This window comes from Procambarus clarkii, chromosome 52 (genome assembly GCF_040958095.1).
Source record: "Procambarus clarkii isolate CNS0578487 chromosome 52, FALCON_Pclarkii_2.0, whole genome shotgun sequence".
Taxonomy (NCBI): Eukaryota; Metazoa; Arthropoda; class Malacostraca; order Decapoda; family Cambaridae; genus Procambarus; species Procambarus clarkii.
In genome coordinates this window covers 11,675,177-11,701,689 of record NC_091201.1, presented here as the reverse complement: position 1 = coordinate 11,701,689, position 26,513 = coordinate 11,675,177, and the positions used below count along the sequence as shown (strand labels likewise).

The following is a 26,513-nucleotide window of genomic DNA, read 5'->3' as shown; positions in this document are numbered from 1 at the left end:
AGGGTTATTGAACTCGAGGAGGGTTACCGAAACCAAAAGGTTTGCATACCGAAAGGGAAACTATGAGGAGATAAGAAAATGCCTAGCAGATATAGCATGGGAAACAGAGCTCAGGGAAAAGACGGCCCAAGATATGATGGTATACATCATGCAAAAATGCAAGGACGCAGCCTTGTCCCAGTCCAAAAGGAAAACAGTGAAATGAAGATGAGAAACCCATGGTTTAAGCAGAGATGTAGGCTAGCTAAGCAGCAAAGTAAAAGGGCATGGAGAAACTATAGGAATAACAGGACACTGGAGAGCAGAGAAAGATACCAGAATGCCAGGAATGAATATGTTAGGATGAGAAGAGAGGCAGAAAGACAATACGAAAATGACATCGCAAGTAAGGCAAAGACTCAGCCTAAATTGCTGCATAGCCACATCAGGAGAAAAACAACAGTAAAGGAACAGGTTATGAAATTAAGGATAGGGGCAGAAGGATTCACTACAAACGACAAGGAAGTGTGTGAGGAACTGAATAAGAAATTCCAAGAGGTCTTCAGCTTAGAGCAAGGAGAAATCCCAGAGATAAGGGAGGGAATAGCTAACCAGGAACCACTGGAAGAGTTTGAGATTACCAGCGGGGAAGTAAGGAAGTGTTTACTAGAATTGGATGTGACAAAGGCTATAGGCCCAGATGGAATCTCCCCTTGGATACTAAAGGAAGGAGCAGAAGAACTGTGCCTCCCGCTCTCCATGGTGTATAACAAATCACTGGCAACAGGGGAACTGCCAGAAATTTGGAAAGCAGCTAACGTAGTCCCGATATACAAGAAAGGGGATAGACAGGAGGCACTGAATTACAGACCAGTGTCCCTAACCTGCATACCATGCAAGATGATGGAGAAGATTGTGCGAAGAAAGCTAGTGGGGCACCTGGAGCGAAAGAACTTTGTAACACAGCATCAACATGGATTCAGGGATGGCAGGTCCTGCCTCACAGGGTTACTTGAATTCTACGACCAGGCAACAAAAATAAGGCAAGAAAGAGAAGGATGGGCAGACTGCATATTTTTGGATTGTCAGAAACCCTTTGACACAGTGCCACACAAGAGGCTAGTGAAAAAACTGGAGATGCAGGCTGGAGTGAAAGGGAAGGTTCTCCGTTGGATACAGGAGTACCTAAGTAACAGGAGACAACGAGTCAGTGTGAGGGGTGAGGTCTCAGATTGGCGAGACGTTACGAGTGGAGTACCGCAGGGGTCAGTCCTTGGACCTATACTGTTTCTGATATATGTAAATGATCTTCCAGAGGGTATAGAATCGTTTCTCTCAATGTTTGCCGATGATGCAAAAATTATGAGGAGGATTGAAACTGAGGACGATAGTAGGAGGCTACAAGATGACCTAGACAGACTGAGTGAATGGCCCAACAAATGGCTGTTGAAGTTCAACCCGAGTAAATGCAAAGTAATGAAACTAGGTGGTGGAAATAGGAGGCCAAACACAGGATACAGAATAGGAGATGAAGTACTTAATGAAACGAACAGAGAGAAAGATCTAGGAGTTGATATCACACCAAACCTGTCTCCTGAAGCCCACATAAAAAGAATAACGTCTGCGGCATATGCGAGGCTGGCTAACATCAGAACAGCGTTCAGGAACCTGTGTAAGGAATCATTCAGAATCTTGTACACCACATATGTAAGACCAATCCTGGAGTATGCGGCCCCAGCATGGAGCCCGTACCTTGTCAAGCACAAGACGAAGCTGGAAAAAGTCCAAAGGTATGCCACTAGACTAGTCCCAGAACTAAGAGGCATGAGTTACGAGGAAAGGCTGCGGGAAATGCACCTTACGACACTGGAAGACAGAAGAGTAAGGGGAGACATGATCACAACCTACAAAATCCTCAGAGGAATCGACCGGGTAAACAAGGATAAACTATTCAACACTGGTGGGACGCGAACAAGGGGACACAGGTGGAAACTGAGTACCCACATGAGCCACAGAGACGTTAGAAGGAACTTTTTCAGTGTCAGAGTAGTTAACGGATGGAATGCATTAGGCAGTGATGTGGTGGAGGCTGACTCCATACACAGTTTTAAATGTAGATATGATTGAGCCCAGTAGGCTCAGGAATCTGTACACCAGTTGATTGACAGTTGAGAGGCGGGACCAAAGAGCCAAAGCTCAACCCCCGCAAGCACAAATAGGTGAGTACAAATAGGTGAGTACACAACACACACACACACCCACAGTCAGTAGAGTAGAGGTAAGGAAGGACTGGAGCTTCAAAGAGATGGAAATGCCAGGCTGCAACGGATTCAGATACTACATAACAGGAACTATGACAATGGGTGGACTTAAGATAAAAGTGGAAGTCATTTACAACCCTCCATTAAACGACAGAAGACCCAGACAGGAGTTCGACAGAAATAACATGGCAATCAATAATATAATAGAGCAGTTTCAGTTGCCTGCAGGAATGGATCCTGACTCTAAGTCAGGGGCGATTTCAACCATGGAAAAATGAATTGGGAGAATGGGGTCCCACATGGGGGTGAAGATACATGGAGAGCTAAACTCTTGGAAGTGACAACTAGGGACTTTCTGAGCTAACATGTCAAGGAACCCACAAGAATGAGAGAAAATGACGAACCAGCTAGACTCGACCTGATATTCACATTGAATGAGTCAGAAATAAGGGAAGTCAAATTTGAAGCCCCCAAAGGAATGAGTGACCATAGTGTATTTATATTTGAGTGTCTGGTAGAGGTAGGGATAACCTATCGAAGGATGGGATTGGAAGAGAAAAGACTAAATTACCGAAGTGGAGAATAGGACGAGATGTGGAACTTCCTAATGGGAATAACATGGGAAACAGAACTCAGAGAAAAGACTGTACAGGATATGATGGATTATGTCACCCAGAAGTGCCAGGAAGCTGCAGACAGGTTTTTCCCACCCAAAAAAAAGAAAAAAAATTAAAGCAACAGAAGACTCCATGGTTCAATCAGGAATGTAAGGTGGCGAAGCAATTGAGTACAGGAACGTGAAGAAACTACAAGAATAACAGAACACCAGAGAGCGGGGAGTAGCCAGAAATTACCAGAAGGTACCAGAGGGCCAGAAATGAGTACCTTAGAGTGAGGAGAGAGCTTTGAACTTTGAGAATGATACAGAGAATGACAAGGTGTGTAAAGAACTCAACAAGAGATTCGAGGAGATCTTCACAATTGAACAAGGAGAAGTTCCTGCACTAAATGAGGAGGCAAACCAAGCAACCTTGGAGGAATTTGACCTCACCAGTGATAAGGTCAAAAGAAATCTGTAGGAGCTGAATGTGACAAACGCTGTTGGGCCTGACAGAAGCTCTCTGTGGATACTAAAAGAAGGTGCAGAGGCACTAAGTGTGCCACTCTCTATGGTGTACAACAGGTCACTTGTAACAAGAGACCTACTGGAAAGCTGGAAGACCGCTAATGAAGACACCCAATATACTAAATGGGTGACAGGCAAGAGATGCCTGTCACCCTGCCTGTAAACGACCTTCCAGAGTGTATAGACTGATTCCTCTCAATGTTTGCTGGTGATGCAAAAATTATGAGAAGAAACAAGACAGATAAAGATAGACTGAGACTACAGGACGACCTGAAAAAACTGGTGGATTGATCTAGAAAATGGCTACTAAACTTCAACTCTAGAAAGTGTAAAGTAATTAAATTAGGCGGGACCAAAGGATGAGGGAAAACGATGAACCAGCGAGACTCGACATAGTTTTCACTCTGAATGACTCCGACATAAGGGAAATTGACTTCGAGGACCCAGTAGGAATGAGCGATCACAGTGTACTAACGTTTGAGTATCTGGTCGAAGAAGCGCTAAAATACTCGAGAAAGGGAACTGAAAGCAAAAGGCTAGCATTCCATAAGGGAAATTACGAGGAGATAAGAAAATTCCTAACGGATATAACATGGGAATCTGAGCTAAGGCGAAAGACGTCCCAAGACAAGATGGAATACATCATGCAGAAGTGCAAGGAGGCAGCAGAAAAATTGATCCTGGCCAAAAAGGTAAAAAATTAAATGCAGATGAGAAACCCATGGTTTAATCAGAGATGTAAGCTAACTAAGCAACAAAGTAATAGAGCATGGAGAACGTTGACAAGACCACACACACTAGAAGGTGAAGGGACGACGACGTTTCGGTCCTTCCTGGACCATTCTTAAGTCGATTGTGATGAGGGAGGTGATGAAGGCAATAAATAGGCAAGAGATAGGTGAGGAGCAAGACAAAAGGTACGAACGGTAAGGTGTAGTAGAGGGGATAGTAGTAGGAATAAGAACTGCAGAAGGCCCATTGGCCCTTACGAGGCAGCTCCTATTATACCCATCAAATGAGAAGGGGATAGTATTAGGAATTAGAGGAGAATAGCAAGGGAACGTAAGAGAAAACAATGAACAGAAAAAAGAAAAAGAAAGGAAAGAAAAAGAAAGATAAATGGAAGGGTAAGCTTATGTTAGGTCCCGTTTGTTAGAAATATTAGAGCATTTGAGTATATACTGTGAAAGGGAAGAGTCCACAGCAACAAAGCCAGGACTCAAGTTAATGTTCGGTACGTTGTGTATTAGAGCCGATTTCACAAGACGGCGACTGTGTAAAGTAGAGGCAGGAAAGATTATTTTGGAGGAAGACAAATCAATAGGACGATTAGAGTCCCTCACATGACAGAAGAGAGCATTGTTAGTGTCTGCAGACTTAACACTTCTCTTGTGTTCTTTAAGTCAGTCATTAACTGTACGGCCAGTTTCGCCAAAGTATTGGAGAGGACAAGACGATCAGGAAATAGAGTAGACACCAGCAGCATTAGAAGCAGGAGGAGCAGTGTGAACTAGATTGCTTAGAAGTGTGTTAGTTTGTCGAAAGGCGAGCTTAATGTCAAGAGGACGGAGGGTATTAGTAAAAGTTTTGAGTTCAGATATGAAGGGAAGGCATAGTACAGTGCTACTAGTGTTGGCAGCAGGTTTAGGATGAAAGAAATTTCGTTTAGCTCGAGAGTAGGCATCGTTGATGAAATGCAAAGGGTAACCAAGGCGAGAGAATGATTCGCCTTTTTCGTTAGTCGACAAACTAACACACTTCGTAGCAATCTAGTTCACATTGCTCCTCCTGGTTCTAATGAACAAGAAGGCGTCAAGAAGAAGATTCAAGAAGGCTTCGTCAGAAGCCTTCTTGAATCTCATGAACAGATTATGGGTGACAAGAACTCGACCACTATCTTGGAACAGTGCAATTATAGTTCCCATTTCAAAACCTAAAGACCCAGGAAATCCAGGACCCATCTCATTAACAAGCTTCAACTGTCTCATGGAACAATACATGAAGCTCAAGTTACCAAAAACCAAACTGCTTAACTATGCAGACAACTTTGTGGTCATCATCAATGGCAAAGGCGCCAGGAACCATGCACAAAAATGACTAGATATTATCAGCTGGGAAGCGGAATGCATAGCAATTAAAATAAACATCAATAAAACCAAAGCAATGGCCGTTACAATGAGAACTCAAGACATCAGACTCGCAATACAAGGACATGAAATTGAGTGGGTTACCTCTTTTCAATACCTAGGAGTCATAATAGACAGCCATGTGAAATTCACTGAAGAAACTGCATATCATCGGCATCGTTGTAAAGCCAGAAACTCAGCTTTGCGCTCCCTGACCAGTCTTAGAGATGGTGCATCTCTACCAGTACTCAAATTGTACTACGTTCAAGCAGCTAGGTCACTCATTGACTATGCTGCCTCTGCTCTTGCATCCTTCAGTGATAACCAATGGGAGAAACTGGAAGTGTCTCAAAATGATGCTCTCAGAACAATGCTGGGAGCACCTATATGGACGCGTAGAGAGAACCTAAGAATGGAAACCAACTTACCAGCACTAGAAAACAGGATCAAACAAAGGATAGCCACAATAACAGCAAAACTTGTTGGAACCACAGCCAGACTGTCAATCAAAGACAGCATACAGAGATCACTTAAGAAAAACCTTCAATATATAACAAGCACATGGATGGATAATCTGGTCAAGATTCTAGAGAAAGTGGACTTGAAATGACCATTGAAAACAAAGGGAAAGATAGACCATATCAACACTTTCGGTAGCCTCCTCCATGGGAAGAATCGAGTCTAAAGATAATCAGTGAAGGATTACCAGTTAAAAAATCAGCATGTGACCAGCAGAGGCTCAAAGAAGTAATAGAACAACAAATGGAAACCATCTCACGACCTACAACGACTCACATCTTCACAGACGGATCAGTTGATCAAGAAAGAGGTTCTGCTGGGGCAGCAGTTTACACTACCAACCATGAAGCTTACTGGAGCATGAATAGTGGGTGCTCAACATTGCAAACAGAATTATATGCCCTGAAGGAGGCAATAAACTATACAATTGAGAATAATTTACATGATGTCATCATTCATACCGATTCTAAATCTTCGCTCCAGGCATTATGTCAGCACAAAGAAATATACAACTTCTCACCGAAATTCAACATATAGGAAAAGAAGCCCATAATCTAGGGCTGTTAATCACCCTAAATTGGATACCAAGTTACATTGGCATAGATGGTAATGAAAAGGCAGACTCACTAGCAAAAACTGCCACTGCTCTACCTGTTGTACAAGTTCAAATACCTCCAAGTTTTTCACAGATTAAGGAGCAAATCAAGAAGAAAATACTCTCAACCATCAAAAGTTGCCACAGAGCCAAAGTAGCGGAAGGAAGATCCACTGCAATATGGTACGAACAAGCCACTGGTTACTCCTCTTTCAAGCCTGGCAAAAAGATATCCAGAGACATTGCAATAGCCATACACAGACTCAGACTTGGTTACAAGTGCTGCTGGGAAGTAATGAACCCAATAGTTAAACAGTGTCATATCTGTGAAACAGAAGCAGAGGCGCCACTATAGCACTGCTTACTGGAATATGAAGCTACTGAAGCCCTGCGCATCAAACTCAACATTAATCCAACGACAGCAGCTGCATTCGATGCACATTCCACCGCGACTACAATGATTAGAAAAGCCGTTAGGAATGGGACTCACTGGTGAGCATTCTGCATCTACATACGCCACCAAGATAATGTTAATAAAACAAAACTAAAAGCAGTGCACTAAAACAAAAGCGAAAAATAAACCAGGAAAACGGAGGAATTCCCCACCTTCATTTTAAATTTAGACCCAAATATCACAGTAAGAATGTTATCGCGAATAACCGTACTTAATTATGGGCTCACCATATCCCGTGCTACATGGACACTTCGTTCTGAGTAGCCTAAACTAAAACAACAACAACTCCCTCATCACAATCGACTTGAGAATGGTATAGGACGGACCTAAACGTCGTCGTCCATTCACCTGCTAGTGTGTGGTCTGGTCAACATACTTCAGCCACGTTATTGTGACTCATCGCCAGCATGGAGAAACTATAGAAGTAACAGGACACGAGAGCAGAGAAGGTTACCAGAGGGCCAGGAATGAATACATCAGGGTGAGAAGAGAGGCAGAAGGGCAATATGAAAACGACATAGCAAGCTAGGCTAAGACCCAACCCAAATTGCTACACAGCCATATCAGGAGAAAGACAACAGTGAAGGAACAGATAATGAAACTGAGGATAGGGGCAGAGAGATTCATTACAAATGACAAAGATGTGTGCGAGGAACTCAATAAGAAATTCCAGTAAGTCTTCACATTAGAGCAAGGAGAAGTTCCAGAGATAAGAGAAGGAATAGTTAACCAGGCTCCACTAGAGGAATTTGAGATTACCAGTGGGGATGTAAGGAAGTTTTTGCTAGAATTGGATGTGACAAAGGCTATAGGCCCGGATGAAATATCGCCATGGATACTAGAGGAAGGAGCAAAAGCACTGTGCCTGCCACTCTCCATGGTGTATAACAAATCACCGGTAACAGGTGAACTGCCAAAAATTTGGAAGGCGGCAAACGTAGCCCCGATATACAAGAAGGGGGATAGACAGGAGGCACTGAACTACAGGCCAGTGTCCCTAACTTGCATACGCTGCAAGCTAATGGAGAAAATTGTACGATGAAAGCTAGTGGAACATCTGGAACGAAGGAACTTTGTGACACAACATCATAATGGTTTCAGTGATGGTAGGTCCTGCCTCACAGAATTAATTGAATTCTATGATCAGGCAACAAGAATCAGACAAGAAAGAGAGGGGTGGGCAAACTGCATATTTTTGGATTGCCATAAAGCCTTTGAAATAGTGCCACACCAGAGACTGGTGCAAAAGCTGGAGATGCAGGCAGGAGTGAAAGGGAAGATACTCCATTGGATAAGGGAGTACCTAAGTAACAAAAGGCAGCGAGTCACTATGAGGGGTGAGGTCTCAGATTGGCGAGACGTCATCAGTGGGGTCCCACAGGGTTCAGTCCTTGGACCCATACTGTTTCTTATATATGTAAATGATCTTCCAGATGGTATAGAATCATTCCTCTCATTGTTTGCTGGTGATACAAAAATTATGCGGAGGATTAAGTCGGAGGAAGACAGTATAAGACTACAAGATGACCTAGATAGACTGAATGAATGGTCCAACAAATGACTACTAAAGTTCAACCTGAGTAAATGTAAGGTAATGAAACAAGGCAGTGGAAACCGGAGGCCAGACACAGGATACAGAATGGGAGATGAAGTCCTTCATAAAACGGACAGAGAGAAGGATCTAGGAGTTGGTATCACACCAAACTTGTCTCCTGAAGTCCACATCAAAAGAATAACATCTGCGGCGTATGCGAGGCTGACTAACATCAGAACTGCCTTCAGGAGCCTGTGTAAGGAATCATTCAGAACCTTGTATACTACACATGTAAGATCAATCCTGGAGTATGCGGCCCCAGCATGGAGCCCGTACCTTGTCAAGCACAGGGCGAAGCTTGAAAAAGTTCAGAGATAAGCCACTAGACTAGTCCCAGAACTAAGAGGCATGAGTTACGAAGAAAGGCTGCGGGAAATGCACCTCACGACACTAGAAGACAGATGAGTAAGGGGTGACATGATCACTACCTATAAAGTTCTCAGAGGCATTGGCAGGGTAGATAAAGATAAATTGTTTAACACAGGTGGTATGCGAACAAAGGGATACAGGTGGAACTGAGCACCCAAATGAGCCTCAGGGACGTTAGAATGAACTTCTTCAGTGTCAGAGTAGTTAACAGACGGAATGCATTAGGCAGTGATGTGGTGGAGGCTGACTCCATACACAGTTTCAAATGTAGATATGATAGAGCAAAGTATGCTCAGGAACCTGTTCATTGGTTGATTGACAGTTGAGAGGTGGGACTAAAGAGCCAGAGCTCTACCCCAGCAAGCACAACTAGGTAAGTACAACTAGGTAAGTATAACTAGGGGGACCTAAATCACAGAAAGATCAATTGGGAGACAAGGAGTTTCCCATGGCGGGGAGGAAACATGGGGAGTAAAGTTAGTAGACGTTATAGTCAGGAATTTCTTAACACATCATCTGAAGGAAGACACAAGGGAAAGAGGAGGGGATACACCGAGCCTATTAGACCTGATTTTCACCCAGAATGTAGAAGACATCGAAAATTGGAACATGAAATACCTCTAGGAGCCAGTGACCATTGTGTTCAAGTCTTTGACTACACGATCGAATTTAAAATTATGACCAAAGGACAAGAGATCTGGGAAAGAAGACTTGACTACAGGAAAGGGGACTACAGGAGGATAAGGGACTTTCTGGGGGAAGTGCAGTGGGAGGAAGAAATTAGAGGAAAAAAGTGCAAGATATGATGAACCAAGTCATATGGAAATGCAAGGAGGCTGAAGAGAGATTTATACCAACAGTAAAGGAAAAATGTAGGAGGGAATATAATAACCCATGGTTTAATAGACAGTGTCAGGAAGCAAAAATGAGAAGTAGGAGGGAGTGGAGGAAGTACAGAAGACAAAGGACAGAGGATAACAGATTAGATGTAACAGAGCTAGGAACGATTACATTAATATAAGAAGAGTGTTAGAAAAGAATTTTGAGACTGATATTGCAATCTAAGCGTAAAAGCAACCTAAATTACTGCATAGCCATATAAGAATAAAAATGTCGGTGAACGACCAAGTGACAAGACTAAGGGAAACCGAGGGGGAAGGGCAGATATAGAAAGTGACAAGGAAATCTGCGAGGCACTGAATGCCAGTTTCCATGAAGTGTTCACAACCAAGCCTGAGCAGCTACCATTTTTAGAAGAGATTACACTAGATGAAAGACTATCAGATATAGAGGTGATAGCAGAGGAGGTAACGAAACAGTTAACACTGGATGCAACTAAAGCAGTTGGACCAGACAAAGTATCACCGTTGATACTAAATGAGGCAGCGCAGGCCCTCAGCGTGCCTCTGGTAAGAATCTTTTATGATTCACTTATGTCGGGAGACTTGCTGAATTCCTGGAAGAGGGCAAATGTTGTACTGATTTTCAAGAAAGGAGATAGGGAGGAGCCACTTAACTACAGACTCGTATCATTGACAAGTATCCTCTGCAAAATACTTGAAAGAATAATTAGGCTTAGACTGGTTGCACACCTAGAGAACATTAGGTTTGTAAACAAGCATCAACATGGGTTCTGGAAAGGAAAATCATGCCTAACAAACCTTTTGGAATTCTATGATAAAATAACAAGATAATGGCAGGGCAGAGAAGGTTGGGCAGACAGTATATTTCTAGACTGCCAAAAGGCCTTTGATACAGTACCGCTCATGAGACTGCTACTCAAACTTGAGAGGCAGGCAGGAGTAAACGGAATGGCCCGTTAAGGTAAACGAAAGGAACTGCCTAACAGTAAGGAGCCAGAGAGTTACGGTAAGGGGCGGGAACTCGGACTGGCGAACAGTAACGAGTGGAGTACCTCTAGGATCGGTGTTGGGACCAATTTCTAATTTACGTAAATGACATGATTACAGGAGTAGAATCCTACATGTCGATGTTCGTGAATGACGCAAAATTAATGAGAAGAGTTGTGTCAAGGAAGATTGTAGGGTCTTCCAAGAGGACCTGAACAGGATGCAAAGATGGTCAGAGAAATGGCTACTGGAGTTCAACACGAGCAAATGTAAAGGTATGGAAATGGGACTAGGTGATAGTAGACCAAAAGGACAGTACACAATGAAGGGGAACTGCCTACCTGTGACGATTCGAGAAAGTGACCTGGGAATGGATGTAACACCTAAGCTAATTCCTGAGCACATATAAATAGGATAACGACAGCAGCGTACTATACACTGGCAAATGTAAGAACATCATACAGAAACCTAAGTAAGGAGGCTTTTAGTACGCTTTACACTGCCTACGTGAGACCAGTTTTAGAGTATGCCATGCTATTATGGTGTCCCCACCTGAAGAAACACATAAGGAAACTGGAAAAGGTTCGGAAGTTTGCGACGAGGCTCGTCCCAGAGTTACGAAGGATGGGATATGAAGAGCGCCTGAAGGAACTGAACCTTACGACATTAGAAAAAAGAAGGGAGTGAGGAGATATAATAGGAACGTATAAAATACTCAGGAGAATTGACAAAGTGGAAATAGATGAAATGTTCACACGTAATATTAACAGAACGAGGGGACATGGGTGGAACGTGGAAACTCAGATGAGTCACAGAGCTGTTCTTTCTTAACTCTGCCTCTCTCTCTGCCAACTCTGCCAGAGTTTTCTTTTTGCATTAGAGTAGTGGAAAATGGAATGCACTTAAGGAGCATGTTGTGAAAGCAAACTCTATTCATAATTTTAAAACTAGAAATGATAGGGAAATGGGACAGGAGTCATGGCTGTTAACAACCGATGGCTAGAAAGGCGGGATCCAAGAGTCAATGCTCGATCCTGCAGGCAGAAATAGATGAGTACAGACACACACACACACACACACACACATACACACACACACACACACACACGAGGCCCCAGACAGGGGCCTCATAGCCTGGTGGATAGCGCGCAGGACTCGTAATTCTGTGGCGCTGGTTCGATTCCCGCACGAGGCAGAAACAAATGGGCAAAAGTTTCTTTCATCCTAAGTGCCCCTGTTACCTAGCAGAAAATAGGTACCTGGGAGTTAGTCAGCTGTCACGGGCTGCGTCCTGGGGTGTGTGTGTGTGTGGTGTGGGAAAAAAAAAGTAGTTAGTAAACAGTTGATTGACAGTTGAGAGGCGGGTCCAAAGAGCAAAGCTCAACCCCCGCAAAAACACAACTAGTAAACACAACTAGTAAACACACACACACACACACACACATAACGAAAACCATAACAAATGCAGTGTTTCCACAGGACTACTATGTAGTGAGGAAAGAGAGAGAAGGGAGAGAAGGAGGTGGTGTAGCTTTGCTGATAAGTAAAGGTTGGAGTTTTGAAGAGATGGTAAAACAGAACTGTGAAGGTTTCAGTGACTACATATCAGACACCATAACAACTGGAGGACAGAAAATTATAGTAGTAGTCATATATAATCCCCCACCGAACGACAGAAGACCCAGACAGGAATATGATAGAAACAACATGGCCCCCATCAATATAATAGAGAGAGCAGCTTCTGTGGCTAGCAGGAACGGATCCAGACTTCTAATCATGGGAGACGTCAACCATGGGAAGATAGATTGGGAGAACAGAAACCCACATGGAGGACCAGAGAGCTAAGCTGCTGGACGTGGCAACAAGAAACTTTCTAAGTCATCACGTCAAGGGACCGACAAGAATGAGAGGAGAGGATGAACCAGCCTTGCTTGATCTGATAATTACCCTAAATGAGTCGGATATAAGGGAAGTTAAGTTGGAAGCCCCCTTGGGAATGAGTGATCACAGTGTATTGATCTTTGAGTTCTTGGTAGAGCTAGGAATTATCTCCCCCAAAAATGTACTGGGAAACATAGGGCTGGTGTACCGAATGGGAAATTATGAGATGAATAAATTACTAAGGGATATACCATGGGACACAGAACTCAGAACTAATTCCGTACAAGACATGATGGACTATGTCACCCAAAAGTGTCAGGAGGCTGTAAGCAGGTTTGTCCCAGCCCGACAGGAAAAAACTGAGAAGCAAAAGAAGATTCCGTGGTTTAATAGGGCATGTATGATAGCAAAGGAACTGAACAAAAGGGCGTGGAGGAACTTCCAAAATAACAGAACACCAGAAAGCAGACAGAAATACCAGAGAACCAGGAACGAGTATGTTAGTGTGCGAAGAGAAGCTGAGAAAAAGTATGAAAATTATATAGATAATAAAGCCAAGACCGAACCAAAGCTACTACACAGTCACATCAGGAGGAAAACAACAGTGAAGGAACAGGTGATGAAACTTAAAAAGGGTGAGGACAGATACACAGAGAATGACAATGTGAATGTGTGAAGAAATCAACAAGAGGTTCCAGGTGGTCTTCACAATAGAAGAAGGAGAGGTCACTGCGCTAGGAGAGGTGGCAGAATACCATGTAGCCTAGGAAGGGGTCGAAAATACAAGAGATGAGGTCAAGAAGCACCTGTTCGAGCTGGACGTGAGAAAGGCTGTTAGCCCGGACGGAATCTCACCATGGGTATTGAAAGAGTGTGCAGGAGTGTTTTGCTTGTCACTCTCCATAGTGTATAGTAGGTCACTGGAAACGGGAAGCAAACGGGATTCTCTCTCTCCAGAAATATGGAAGATGGTTAATGTAGTCCCAATATACAAAAAGGGTGACAGACAAGAGGCACTGAACTACAGACCAGTGTCCTTAACTTGTATACCATGCAAGGTGATGGAGAAGATTGTGAGAAACAACCTAGTAACACATCTGGAGAGAAGGGATTTCGTGACAACCCATCAACATGGGTTCAGGGAGGGTAAATCTTGCCCGACAGGCTTAATAGAATTCTACGATCAGGTGACAAAGATTAGGCAAGAAAGAGAAGGATGGGTGGACTACATTCTTTTGGACAGTCGGAAAGCCTATGAAACAGTACCCCATAAAAGGTTGATGCATAAGCTGGAGAAAAATGCAAGAGTTACTGGTAGGGCGCTCCAGTGGATAAGGGAGTACCCAAGCAATAGGAAGCAGAGAGTTATAGTGAGGGGGTGAGACCTCAGATTGGCGTGAAGTCACCAGTGGAGTCCCACAGGGCTCTGTACTCGGACCTATCCTGTTTCTGATATACGTAAATGATCTCCCAGTGGGTATAGACTCATTTCTCTCAATGTTTGCTGACGATGCCAATATTATGAGAAGGATTAAGACAGAGGAGGACAGCTTGAAACTTCAAGAAGACCTAGACAAGCTGCAGGAATGGTCGAACAAATGGTTGTAGAATTTAACCCAAGCAAATGTAATGTAATGAAGATAGGTGTAGGGAGCAGGAGACCAGATACAAGGTATCATTTGGGAGATGAAATACTTCAAGAGTCAGTAGAGAGAAAGCGAGAAAGACCTGGGGGTTGAAATCACGCCAGATCTATCCTCCCTGAAGCCTTTATCAAGAGGATAACATCAGCGGCATATACTAGGTTGGCCAACATAAGACCCGCCTTTAGAAACTTGTGTGAGGAATCATTCAGAACTTTATATACCACATATGTCAGACCAATCCTGGATGATGCGGCTCCAGCATGGAGTTCATATCTAGTCAAGCATAAGACTAAACTGGAAAAAGTTCAAAGGTAGCACGCGGGTCTTGTGATCCTGTGGTCCTGGGTTCTATCCCAGGCGCCGGCGAGAAACAATGGGCAGAGCTTCTTTCACCCTATGCCCCTGTTACCTAGCAGTAAAATAGGTATCTGGGTGTTAGTCAGCTGTCACGGGCTGCTTCCTGGGGGTGGAGGCCTGGTCGAGGACCGGGCCGCGGGGACACTAAAGCCCCGAAATCATCTCAAGATAACCTCAAGATAAGATTGCCACCAGACTAGTACCCGAACTGAAGAGTATGAGCTACGAAGAGAGACTTCGGGAATAAAACATCACGTCACTGGGAGACAGAAGAGTTAGAGGTGATATGATCACCACATACAAGATTCTCAAAGGAATTGATTGGGTAGATAAGGACATGCTATTTAACACAAGGGGCACACGCACTAGGTGACACAGGTGGAAATTAAGTGCCCAAATTAACCACAGAGATATTAGAGAGAACTTTTTTAGTGTCAGAGTGGTTGACAAATGGAAAGCATTGGGAAGTGATGTGGTGGAGGTAGACTCCATACACAGTTTCAAGTATAGATATGACAGAGCCCAATAGGCTCAGGACCTTGTACACCAGTGTATTGACGGATGAGAGGCAGACCAAAGAGCCAGAGCTCAACCCCTGCAAGCATAAATAGGTGAGTACAAATAGGTTAGTACACACACACACAAGAATCTATAACGAATCACTTACGAATGGAGAGTTGTACAATTGCTGGAAGAAGGGAAATATGGTACCAATTTCTAAGACAGAAGATAGGGAAGAGGCACTTAACTACAGACTATTATCCCTGACAAGCATTCCCTGTAAAGTACTTGAAAGAATAATCAGGTTTAGACTGGTAACACACTCAGAGAAAATTAAGTAGATAAACAAACATCGACATGGGTTTAGAGAAGTGAAATCATGCCTAACAAATCTTCTGGAATTCTATGATAAAGTAACAAGGATAAGGCAGGACAGGGAAGTATGGGCAGACTGCATATTTCTGGACTGCCAACAAGCCTTTTATACCGTTCCGCACAGGAGATTGCTGTTCAAACCCAAGAGGCAGGCGGGTGTAAGCGAAAAAGACCTAGCTTGGACGGTAAAGGACTAGAAGTCGGACTGGCGAATCGTAACGAGTAGATTACCTCAAGGATCGGTGCTGGGACCAGTTCTATTTCTAATATATGTGAACGACATGTCTATAGGAGTCAAATTCAATATGTCGATGTTCGCAGATGACGCAAAATTTATGAGACGAGCTGTGACAAATGAGTATTGTAGGATCCTCCAAGAGGACTTGAACAAGCTTCAGAGATGGTCAGAGAAATGGCTACTGGAGTTCAACACGAGAAATGTAAAGTTATGGAAATGGGACTAGGTGACAGTAGGCCAAAAAGGTCAGTACACAATGAAGAGAAACTACCTACCTCTGACGGTTCGAGAAAGGGACCTGGGAGTGGACATAACACCAAATCTAACTTTTGAGGCACATATAAATCGAATAACGACAGCAGTGTACTCTGCGCTAGCAAAAGTTATATCATTCAGAAACCTAAGTAAGGAGGCATTCAGAGAGCTTTACACTGCATACATGGGATTTGTCACAGCCCCATCACACATTAGGAAACTGAAAAAAAGGCTCAGAAATTTGTGACGAGGCTCGTCCCAGAGTTGCCAGGGATTTGATATGAAGAGTGATTGAAGAAACTGAACCTGATGAGGCAAGAAAAAAGGAGGAAAAAATATATTCGCGGTGGCGAGTATGGTGCAAGGAAAATATAAAACAAAAACAATGTCAACACTGTGCTGTTGACAGTTAGGTGCTGGCATCTGAGGTGGTGAAGGCTGGGGGCTGGGTCAGTGATTGGCCTGGGTGAGGAGGTGGCGACGGTTGGGTCGGTGAGTGGCTGGCGAACTGTGAGCCGGGCCTCCATTGGCTGGGTTGTTGTGCGGTCTCTTCTCCTCCTGGGAAAAATGGCAGCTTGGACGTTGTAGGTTGATGGTGGGCGTCGAGTAGTAGTGGCCTGCCTGGCATCAGACATTTTCTTGATTTCTGCTTGACGGGCAGAACATTCAGTGGAGACAGCAGTGTGGTCGCCGTGCAGAGTAAGTAGTGGAGATGATCTAATTGACACATTTTGCATTCTGAAGAGTGCACTTCTTGATAAAGTGGTCGTACCGATAACATTTGTAGCACTGCTGCAGTGGAAAGTAGCCTTCCTTGGTGACTTGATGTTGAGTACTCGTGATGCCAAGCACCTGAAGCCATTTTCCGTCGCGAATGCAGCCTCCTCCGGAGTTTTAAATGTGAACTTCATGGCAGAAAGATGATTGTCAATTTGCAGAGATGAATTTAGCAGTGACAGCCGTCAGTGATAAGTTTTGCTCAGTGATGCTGATGATAACATCTGGTACAGGCTTCTCAGATATAATGGAGCTCACCCTCCTCACGAACACCGTCCTGGCAGCAAGATAATGTTGTAGGAGAATGAGGATAAGGTTTGCTTCCTCCAGAATGGTAGAGCTGAACAGGTTGTGCAGAGCTTCATCGTTACTGAATTGAGTTGGAATCCTGCGCCATAGTCGATGACATCAATGGGTGCAACATCAGTGTTGGTAGATGTTAGGTCAAGAATCTAAGACCGAGTAGGGGTCTGGTTCCCTTTGAACTTCGATTTTAACCGGTATAGCTTGGTACAGAGCTAGTACCAGAGCGAAGGACTATGCCAGAGTAATCAGCTGACATCCCCTCCCCCTCAGTCTTCAGTGCCGATGGAAGACGATTCCTCAATCACTGAGTGGCCACCCAGTTCACTCGAAATGAAACTACCTTTTCCCTATTCTTCCCATCCTCTCGTTCTTCTCCCTCATCCCTTTAACAGTGCAATAAAAGCATCAATGTCTTCATAATTAATTAAATATTGGTGTGTAGGTCTTCGGTAGGAGGAGAGATGGATGTATTGAACTTAGGTGTATTATTATGCTACAGTCAAAGTATATATAGCAACAAATTTATGATCATTTTCCTCATTATTCATCAGTGAATAATGTTGTATATTACTGTAAGAAAAAGGTCATTGTTTTTATTTGTTTGTTTTCAAAATAGTTAGCCAGGTGTAGGCGGCAGTCAGTGCCAAACATCGCACTGGAGGTCAGTATGTCGCCATGACACACTGTTCCCCCTCTGAATTGTGGGGGAACACAACCAGCCTATGTCCAGTCCATACCCCAGTCCATTCACTTGGCAAAGCTGAGTGTGGATTGTCCCAAATGTTTAGCCTGTACTATTTGCCAGATTAATGAAAACACAAACATGCTGTATTATAGATACAGATATAAAAAATCTTCCAACATAGACAATAAATATATTACCCAAACTCAGTTCATTTGATCAAAGACTTTAAACAATTTTTTATAATTTCCAAAAAAACATTTGTATTATAATGTATGACAACTGTCCAATAATTTCAGGTACAAAAAATCACGAGGCAGCGTGGCCATACTGCACTGAGCCATGTGGCACCGTCCTGGACTGTGGGCATGTCTGCAAAGGGCAGTGTGGTGACTGTTTACATGGACGTCTGCACGTTGTTTGTGGTGAGAAGTGTGGCAAGTCTCTCGTGTGTGGACATGTGTAAGTATTGTGTGCAGTGTGACAATCACTCAGGTGTGGACATGTGTAGGTGTGGCGTTCGGCGTGACAGTCATTAGTGATGGACATGTGTAGATAATCACCTAGTTGCATTCACCTAGTTGTGCTTGCGGGGGTTGAGCTCTGCTCTTTCGGCCCGTCTCTCAACTGTCAATCAATCAACTATTAGTAACTACTGTCTAAAAAAAAAAATCCCACAGACACAGACACACACACACACACACACACACACACACACACACACACACACACACACACACACACACACACACACACATACACACACAACACTGGTGGTACGTGAACAAGGGGACACAGGTGGAAACTGAGTACCCACATGAGCCACAGGGACGTTAGAAGGAACTTTTTCAGTGTCAGAGTAGTTAACAGGTGGAATGCATTAGGCAGTGATGTGGTGGAGGCTGACTCCATACACAGTTTCAAATGTAGATAGGATAGAGCCCAGTAGGCTCAGGAATCTGTACACCAGTTGATTGACAGTTGAAAGGCGGGACCAAAGAGCCAAAGCTCAACCCCCGCAAGCACAAATAGGTGAGTACAAATAGCTGAGTACACATGGGACCAAGGGTCAGCGGGATCAAAGAGCCAGAGTTCAAATCCGCAAGCACAACTAAGTGAGGACACTCACACGAAGCAGCCCATAGCAGGTGTCTAACTCCCAGGTACCTATTTACTGCTAGGTAACAGGGGCATCAGGGTTTAAGACTCTTTGCCAATTGTTTCTCGCCGGCGCCGGGAATCGAACCCGAGCCACTGGTTCCGAGTATATATATATATATATATATATATATATATATATATATATATATATATATATATATATATATATATATATATATATATATATATATATATATATATATATTAGTATATTTTGGTAGCAGTCTTTCCTGTAGACATATATTATTAAATATGACCGAAAAAGTAAGATTAATAATTCTAACACGAATTTTCTCAATCTTTCGTACATTACGCTTCACTGATGGAGGTAAATCAAAAATCACTTCTCCAAAATTCATTTTTATTTCTAGTCTGACGCGACACGGGCGCGTTTCGTAAAACTTATTACATTTTCAAAGACTTCACAAATACACAACTGATTAGAACTTACGTATCTCTGATTTTATATCTACATTTGAGTGAGGTGGGAGGGGTGATGTGGCATTAACACAAGACAGAACAAGAGGGGATATTAATAGGGTATTAAAAGTATCAACACAAGACAGAACAGAAACAATGGGTATTGAATAGAAGTGTTTGTAGAAAGCCTATTGGTCCATATTTCTTGATGCTTCTATATTGGAGCGGAGTCTTGAGGTGGGTAGAATATAGTTGTGCAATAATTGGCTGTTGATTGCTGGTGTTGACTTCTTGATGTGTAGTGCCTCGCAAACGTCAAGCCGCCTGCTATCGCTGTATCTATCGATGATTTCTGTGTTGTTTACTAGGATTTCTCTGGCGATGGTTTGGTTATGGGAAGAGATTATATGTTCCTTAATGGAGCCCTGTTGTTTATGCATCGTTAAACGCCTAGAAAGAGATGTTGTTGTCTTGCCTATATACTGGGTTTTTTGGAGCTTACAGTCCCCAAGTGGGCATTTGAAGGCATAGACGACGTTAGTCTCTTTTAAAGCGTTCTGTTTTGTGTCTGGAGAGTTTTTCATGAGTAGGCTGGCCGTTTTTCTGGTTTTATAGTAAATCGTCAGTTGTATCCTCTGATTTTTGTCTGTAGGGATAACGTTTCTATTAACAATATCTTTCAGGACCCTTTCCTCCGTTTTATGAGCTGTGGAAAAGAAGTTCCTGTAAAATAGTCTAATAGGGGGTATAGGTGTTGTGTTAGTTGTCTCTTCAGAGGTTGCATGGCTTTTCACTTTCCTTCTTATGATGTCTTCGATGAAACCATTGGAGAAGCCGTTATTGACTAGGACCTGCCTTACCCTACAGAGTTCTTCGTCGACTTGCTTCCATTCTGAGCTGTGGCTGAGAGCACGGTCGACGTATGCGTTAACAACACTCCTCTTGTACCTGTCAGGGCAGTCGCTGTTGGCATTTAGGCACATTCCTATGTTTGTTTCCTTAGTGTAGACTGCAGTGTGGAAACCTCCGCCCTTTTCCATGACTGTTACATCTAGAAAAGGCAGCTTCCCATCCTTTTCCGTCTCGTAAGTGAAACGCAGCACGGAACTCTGCTCAAATGCCTCCTTCAGCTCCTGCAGATGTCTGACATCAGGTACCTGTGTAAAAATGTCGTCAACATACCTGCAGTATATGGCCGGTTTCATGTTCATGTCGACTAAGACTTTTTGCTCGATGGTACCCATGTAGAAGTTTGCAAACAGGACACCTAGGGGAGAACCCATGGCGACCCCATCTACTTGCTTATACATGTGCCCATCCGGGCTCAAGAAGGGTGCCTCTTTAGTACAAGCTTGGAGTAGTTTCCTCAGAATACTTTCTGGCATGTCAAGAATACTTTCTTGACATGCCAGAAAGTATTCTGAGGAAACTACTCCAAGCTTGTACTAAAGAGGCACCCTTCTTGAGCCCGGATGGGCACATGTATAAGCAAGTAGATGGGGTCGCCATGGGTTCTCCCCTAGGTGTCCTGTTTGCAAACTTCTACATGGGTACCATCGAGCAAAAAGTCTTAGTCGACATGAACTTGAAACCGGCCATATACTGCAGGTATGTTGACGACATTTTTACACAGGTACCTGATGTCAGACATCTGCAGGAGCTGAAGGAGGCATTTGAGCAGAGTTCCGTGCTGCGTTTCACTTACGAGACGGAAAAGGATGGGAAGCTGCCTTTTCTAGATGTAACAGTCATGGAAAAGGGCGGAGGTTTCCACACTGCAGTCTACACTAAGGAAACAAACATAGGAATGTGCCTAAATGCCAACAGCGACTGCCCTGACAGGTACAAGAGGAGTGTTGTTAACGCATACGTCGACCGTGCTCTCAGCCACAGCTCAGAATGGAAGCAAGTCGACGAAGAACTCTGTAGGGTAAGGCAGGTCCTAGTCAATAACGGCTTCTCCAATGGTTTCATCGAAGACATCATAAGAAGGAAAGTGAAAAGCCATGCAACCTCTGAAGAGACAACTAACACAACACCTATACCCCCTATTAGACTATTTTACAGGAACTTCTTTTCCACAGCTCATAAAACGGAGGAAAGGGTCCTGAAAGATATTGTTAATAGAAACGTTATCCCTACAGACAAAAATCAGAGGATACAACTGACGATTTACTATAAAACCAGAAAAACGGCCAGCCTACTCATGAGAAACTCTCCAGACACAAAACAGAACGCTTTTAAAGAGACTAACGTCGTCTATGCCTTCAAATGCCCACTTGGGGACTGTAAGCTCCAAAAAACCCAGTATATAGGCAAGACAACAACATCTCTTTCTAGGCGTTTAACGATGCATAAGCAACAGGGCTCCATTAAGGAACATATAATCTCTTCCCATAACCAAACCATCGCCAGAGAAATCCTAGTAAACAACACAGAAATCATCGATAGATACAGCGATAGCAGGCGGCTTGACGTTTGCGAGGCACTACACATCAAGAAGTCAACACCAGCAATCAACAGCCAATTATTGCACAACTATATTCTACCCACCTCAAGACTCCGCTCCAATATAGAAGCATCAAGAAATATGGACCAATAGGCTTTCTACAAACACTTCTATTCAATACCCATTGTTTCTGTTCTGTCTTGTGTTGATACTTTTAATACCCTATTAATATCCCCTCTTGTTCTGTCTTGTGTTAATGCCACATCACCCCTCCCACCTCACTCAAATGTAGATATAAAATCTGAGATACGTAAGTTCTAATCAGTTGTGTATTTGTGAAGTCTTTGAAAATGTAATAAGTTTTACGAAACGCGCCCGTGTCGCGTCAGACTAGAAATAAAAATGAATTTTGGAGAAGTGATTTTTGATTTACCTCCAACAGTGAAGCGTAATGTACGAAAGATTGAGAAAATTCGTGTTAGAATTATTAATCTTACTTTTTCGGTCATATTTAATAATATATGTCTACAGGAAAGACTGCTACCAAAATATACTAATATATATATATATATATATATATATATATATATATATATATATATATATATATATATATATATATATATATATATATATATATATATACGTATGTATATATATATATATATATATATATATATATATATATATATATATATATATATATATATATATATATATATATGTCGTACCTAATAGCCAGAACGCACTTCTCAGCCTACTATGCAAGGCCCGATTTGCCTAATAAGCCAAGTTTTCCTGAATTAATATATTTTTTCTAATTTTTTTCTTATGAAATGATAAAGCTACCCATTTCATTATGTATGAGGTCAATTTTTTTTATTGGAGTTAAAATTAACGTAGATATATGACCGAACCTAACCAACCTTACCTAACCTAACCTAACCTATCTCTATCGGTTAGGTTAGGTTAGGTAGCAGAAAAAGTTAGGTTAGGTTAGGTTAGGTAGGTTAGGTAGTCGAAAAAACATTAATTCATGAAAACTTGGCTTATTAGGCAAATTGGGCCATGCATAGTTGGCTGAGAAGTGCGTTCTGGCTATTAGGTACGACATATATATATATATATATGTATGTATATATATATATGTATGTATATATATATATATATATATATATATATATATATATATATATATATATATATATATATATATATATATAAATATATATATATATATATATATATATAACAACTTTAGACACACACACGCACCAGGAGACTTGAACCCTCGCCAGCACAGATGCTTCACAGTAACCAGCATAGCTGGTACGCACTAAACCCACTGCACAAAACCCAGAGCCTTAAAAAGGATGAAAAATTTGGGGTATTTAAGCCCCAGATACCTCCACCCCACATGAACACCAGAGTAGGTGAGAGGTCACTCACGTTTTTAATCAAGCTCTGTTAAAATGAGAGAACATGGTGTTTATGCTTTATGCACTAACTTGTATAAACCACAAGTCTGAAGTTAAACAACTATAGACACACACACCCACCAGGAGGCTTGAACTTTCGCCAGCACAGATGCTTCACAACAACTGGCACAGCTGGTACGCATTAAACCTACTGCACCAAACTCAGAGCCTTAAAAAGGATGGAAGTTTCGGGATATTTAGATCGAGATTGTTTTGGATCCTCCAGCCATAGATAGTGTAAGTGGGATAAAGATACATGAGTTAATAAAGATGTGTAGTTAAGGAACACTGAGGTACATTGTGTATGATTATAGAAAATATTCCTACAATTGTAGGTACGTTTTGTACTATATTTTACATATTGCAAATGAAATTGTTTGTTATCAATATGAAATCCATAGGAATTTCCCCTTCTGCTCTGCTTTCAAAATAGGAGTTATATATTCTTGGTTTTGTTTGATTGTTAACTTCATTCCAAATAATTTGTTATATGATTTTTTCAAGTTAATGGATGATTGTGTTAGTAGTCAGCTACATGTATACATTCTTGAGTTTAGTATTCACTGTGATTGTTAAAATAAGAGATAGGCATTTGAGAAGTAGAAGTTGTGCCATTAGCAAATAGTATTAGCTTAAGATATTGTGTGGAATATGGTAGGCAATTGATGTATATAAGAACATAGGTGGGCTAACTATACTTCTCTGAGGAATGCTAATATTAACTGGGAATGTGGGAGTAGCATTATTGTTCACAGAAACATACTGGTGGCTCTCACTATGGTAAGATCGAATGTATAATGGGGAAAGACCCTTCACTCTGTAGTGATGCAATTTGACCAGAAGGATATTGTTATAACGGTCTCAAAAGCCTTATGAATGTCACTAAATAAACGTATTTCACCATCATGTGATAAATAGCTAATGACAGTTTCGTTTTGTTAATTCTGTTTTATAAAACATTTTTGACAGATGCAAAGCTGACTGTAGCAGCGACTGTCCCCCGTGCCAGAGACCATGTACTTTGCGTTGTGTACATAGCCGCTGTACCAGCAGGTGTGGAGAGCCCTGCAGACCATGTCAGGTTAGTGTTACAGCCGCTGTACCAGCGGGTGTGGAGAGCCCTGTAGACCATGTCAGGTTAGTGTTACAGCCGCTGTACCAGCAGGTGTGGAGAGTCCTGTAGACCATGTCAGGTTAGTGTTACAGCCGCTCTACAAGCAGGTGTGGAGAGCCCTGTAGACCATGTCAGGTTAGTGTTACAGCCGCTGTACCTGCAGGTGTGGAGAGCCCTGCTGGCCATGTCAGGATCTGGACCTGGATTCATCAAGCATTACGGACCTTAGCATTATTTCTTACTCTTTGACAGCTTTGTGTACACTCATTAAAGAGTTTATGAGGTCTGAAGCTTTGGGAGGCTGTTTATAACAATAATAACATTTGACTGGGAAGTTTCCTTGCTCGTAAACTGTTTAGTAAATGTAAACAAAGCCGCCAGAGACTGAGAAAAACTGTTCAGGTTCTTAACTGCTTGATGAATCCAGCTTCTGGTCACATTACTATTAGAGTCGCTGCACCTGCAGATGTGGCCAGCACACCACATCTTTTGTGAATAGTGGCACAGCCGCTACACCTGCAGGCTTGCCCAACCCTGCAAACCTGGTCAGGATAGTGTTATGTGTGTTTTATCATCAGGTGTGGCCAAACATGTTGACCATGTCAATAGCACATTAGCTGCAGCAGAAGGTGGCCTACCCTCCGTGTGTTGCCAGTCAGGCAGATGTGGCCAGCCCTGCAAATGTTTTACTCGACATTGTTTCTCTGTACTACTGTATAAATTAGTTCATTAGATATATGGCATCATTGCTGGCACGGAAATGCATGCTTTAATAACAGAAACAATTTTAACAACAGAAAAATGAGGTCAGTAATTATAGGCAATGTATCGGACTAGACAAATGTCATAAGTGGAATATCACAGGGCACAGTTCTAGCACCGGTAATGTTCATTATCTGCATAAAGGCCCTACCAGAAAGAATACATAATTATATGAACATGTTTACTGGTGATGCTAAGATACTAATTAAAATCTTAAGATGATTTTCATGCCCTTCAAGAAGACCTGGACAAAATAAATGTATAAAGCACCACTTGCCAAATGGAATTTAATGTTAATAAATGCCATGCTATGGAATATGGACTAGGACAAAACCGACTACACACAACCTACAAATTATATGAAAAAGCTTTAAAACAATCTGATAAAGAAAGAGATCTAGGAGTGGTTCTAAGTAGAAAACTGTCACCCGAGGACCACCTAAAGAACAATGTGCTAGAAGCATAACCTACACTTTCCTATTTCTAAATTTCATTTAAATACATCGATGGTGTAAACAAATTGTTCATGACCTATGTAAAACCAAAGATGGAATATGCCGTGGTTGTATTGTTGTAATATCTTAAGCACATCAATAAATTATAAAAATTGCAAAGACATGAACTAAATGGCTTTGGAACTCAAAGACAATAGCTATGAGGAGAGACTAGAGGTATTAAATATGACAAAACTAGAAGGAAAAGAGGCGAAATGATTAATGCTGTCAAAATTAGTAACTGGAATCGAAAAAGATCGATAGGAAAGAATTCCTGAAACCTGGAACTCCAAGAACAAGCGGTTATAAATTTAAACTAACTAAACACAGCTACCGAAGAAATGTTAGAAAAGAAACTATAAGAAATTAATCAATAATAATCATAGTTTATTTATAAGAAGGTGCTATGAGTTGGCGAGATTATATAAGATTGGTATTTGTATATTCTTGCAAAGCCTCTAACACGCATAGCGTCTCGGGCAGGTCCCTAATCTAACATATCAGGTAAGATGAAAAGGTACGCTGTAGCAAGGTTTTATATCAACAAATAACTACAATATAAATTGACAGAGGTGATTATACTGGTAAAGATATATATGTCCTAAGACCTAACATTAAGGAAGTAGGTAGTACAAGATACAGTGTGAGTTTGAAGCACAAGGATAGAAACTGTGACGATGAAATTAGGTACTTTTTGGTTTAACTTTTGAACAGGGCATAGGTTGGACAGTTTTGTAATTCACC

The 26,513-nt window shown here is 42.2% G+C and overlaps 1 protein-coding gene across 4 annotated transcripts in view; it reads left to right on the top strand.

Moving 5' to 3' along the window:
* Nucleotides 1-26,513, top strand: part of LOC123751622 (NFX1-type zinc finger-containing protein 1-like) — a 311,404-nt gene that overhangs the window by 263,983 nt on the left and 20,908 nt on the right. For all 4 annotated transcript variants that reach the window (XM_069304304.1, XM_069304303.1, XM_069304305.1 and 1 more), the window contains exons 9-10: nucleotides 18,191-18,353; nucleotides 24,369-24,480. In XM_069304304.1, the coding sequence (XP_069160405.1) occupies nucleotides 18,191-18,353; nucleotides 24,369-24,480 (275 nt within the window). The remainder of the gene's footprint in view (nucleotides 1-18,190; nucleotides 18,354-24,368; nucleotides 24,481-26,513) is intronic.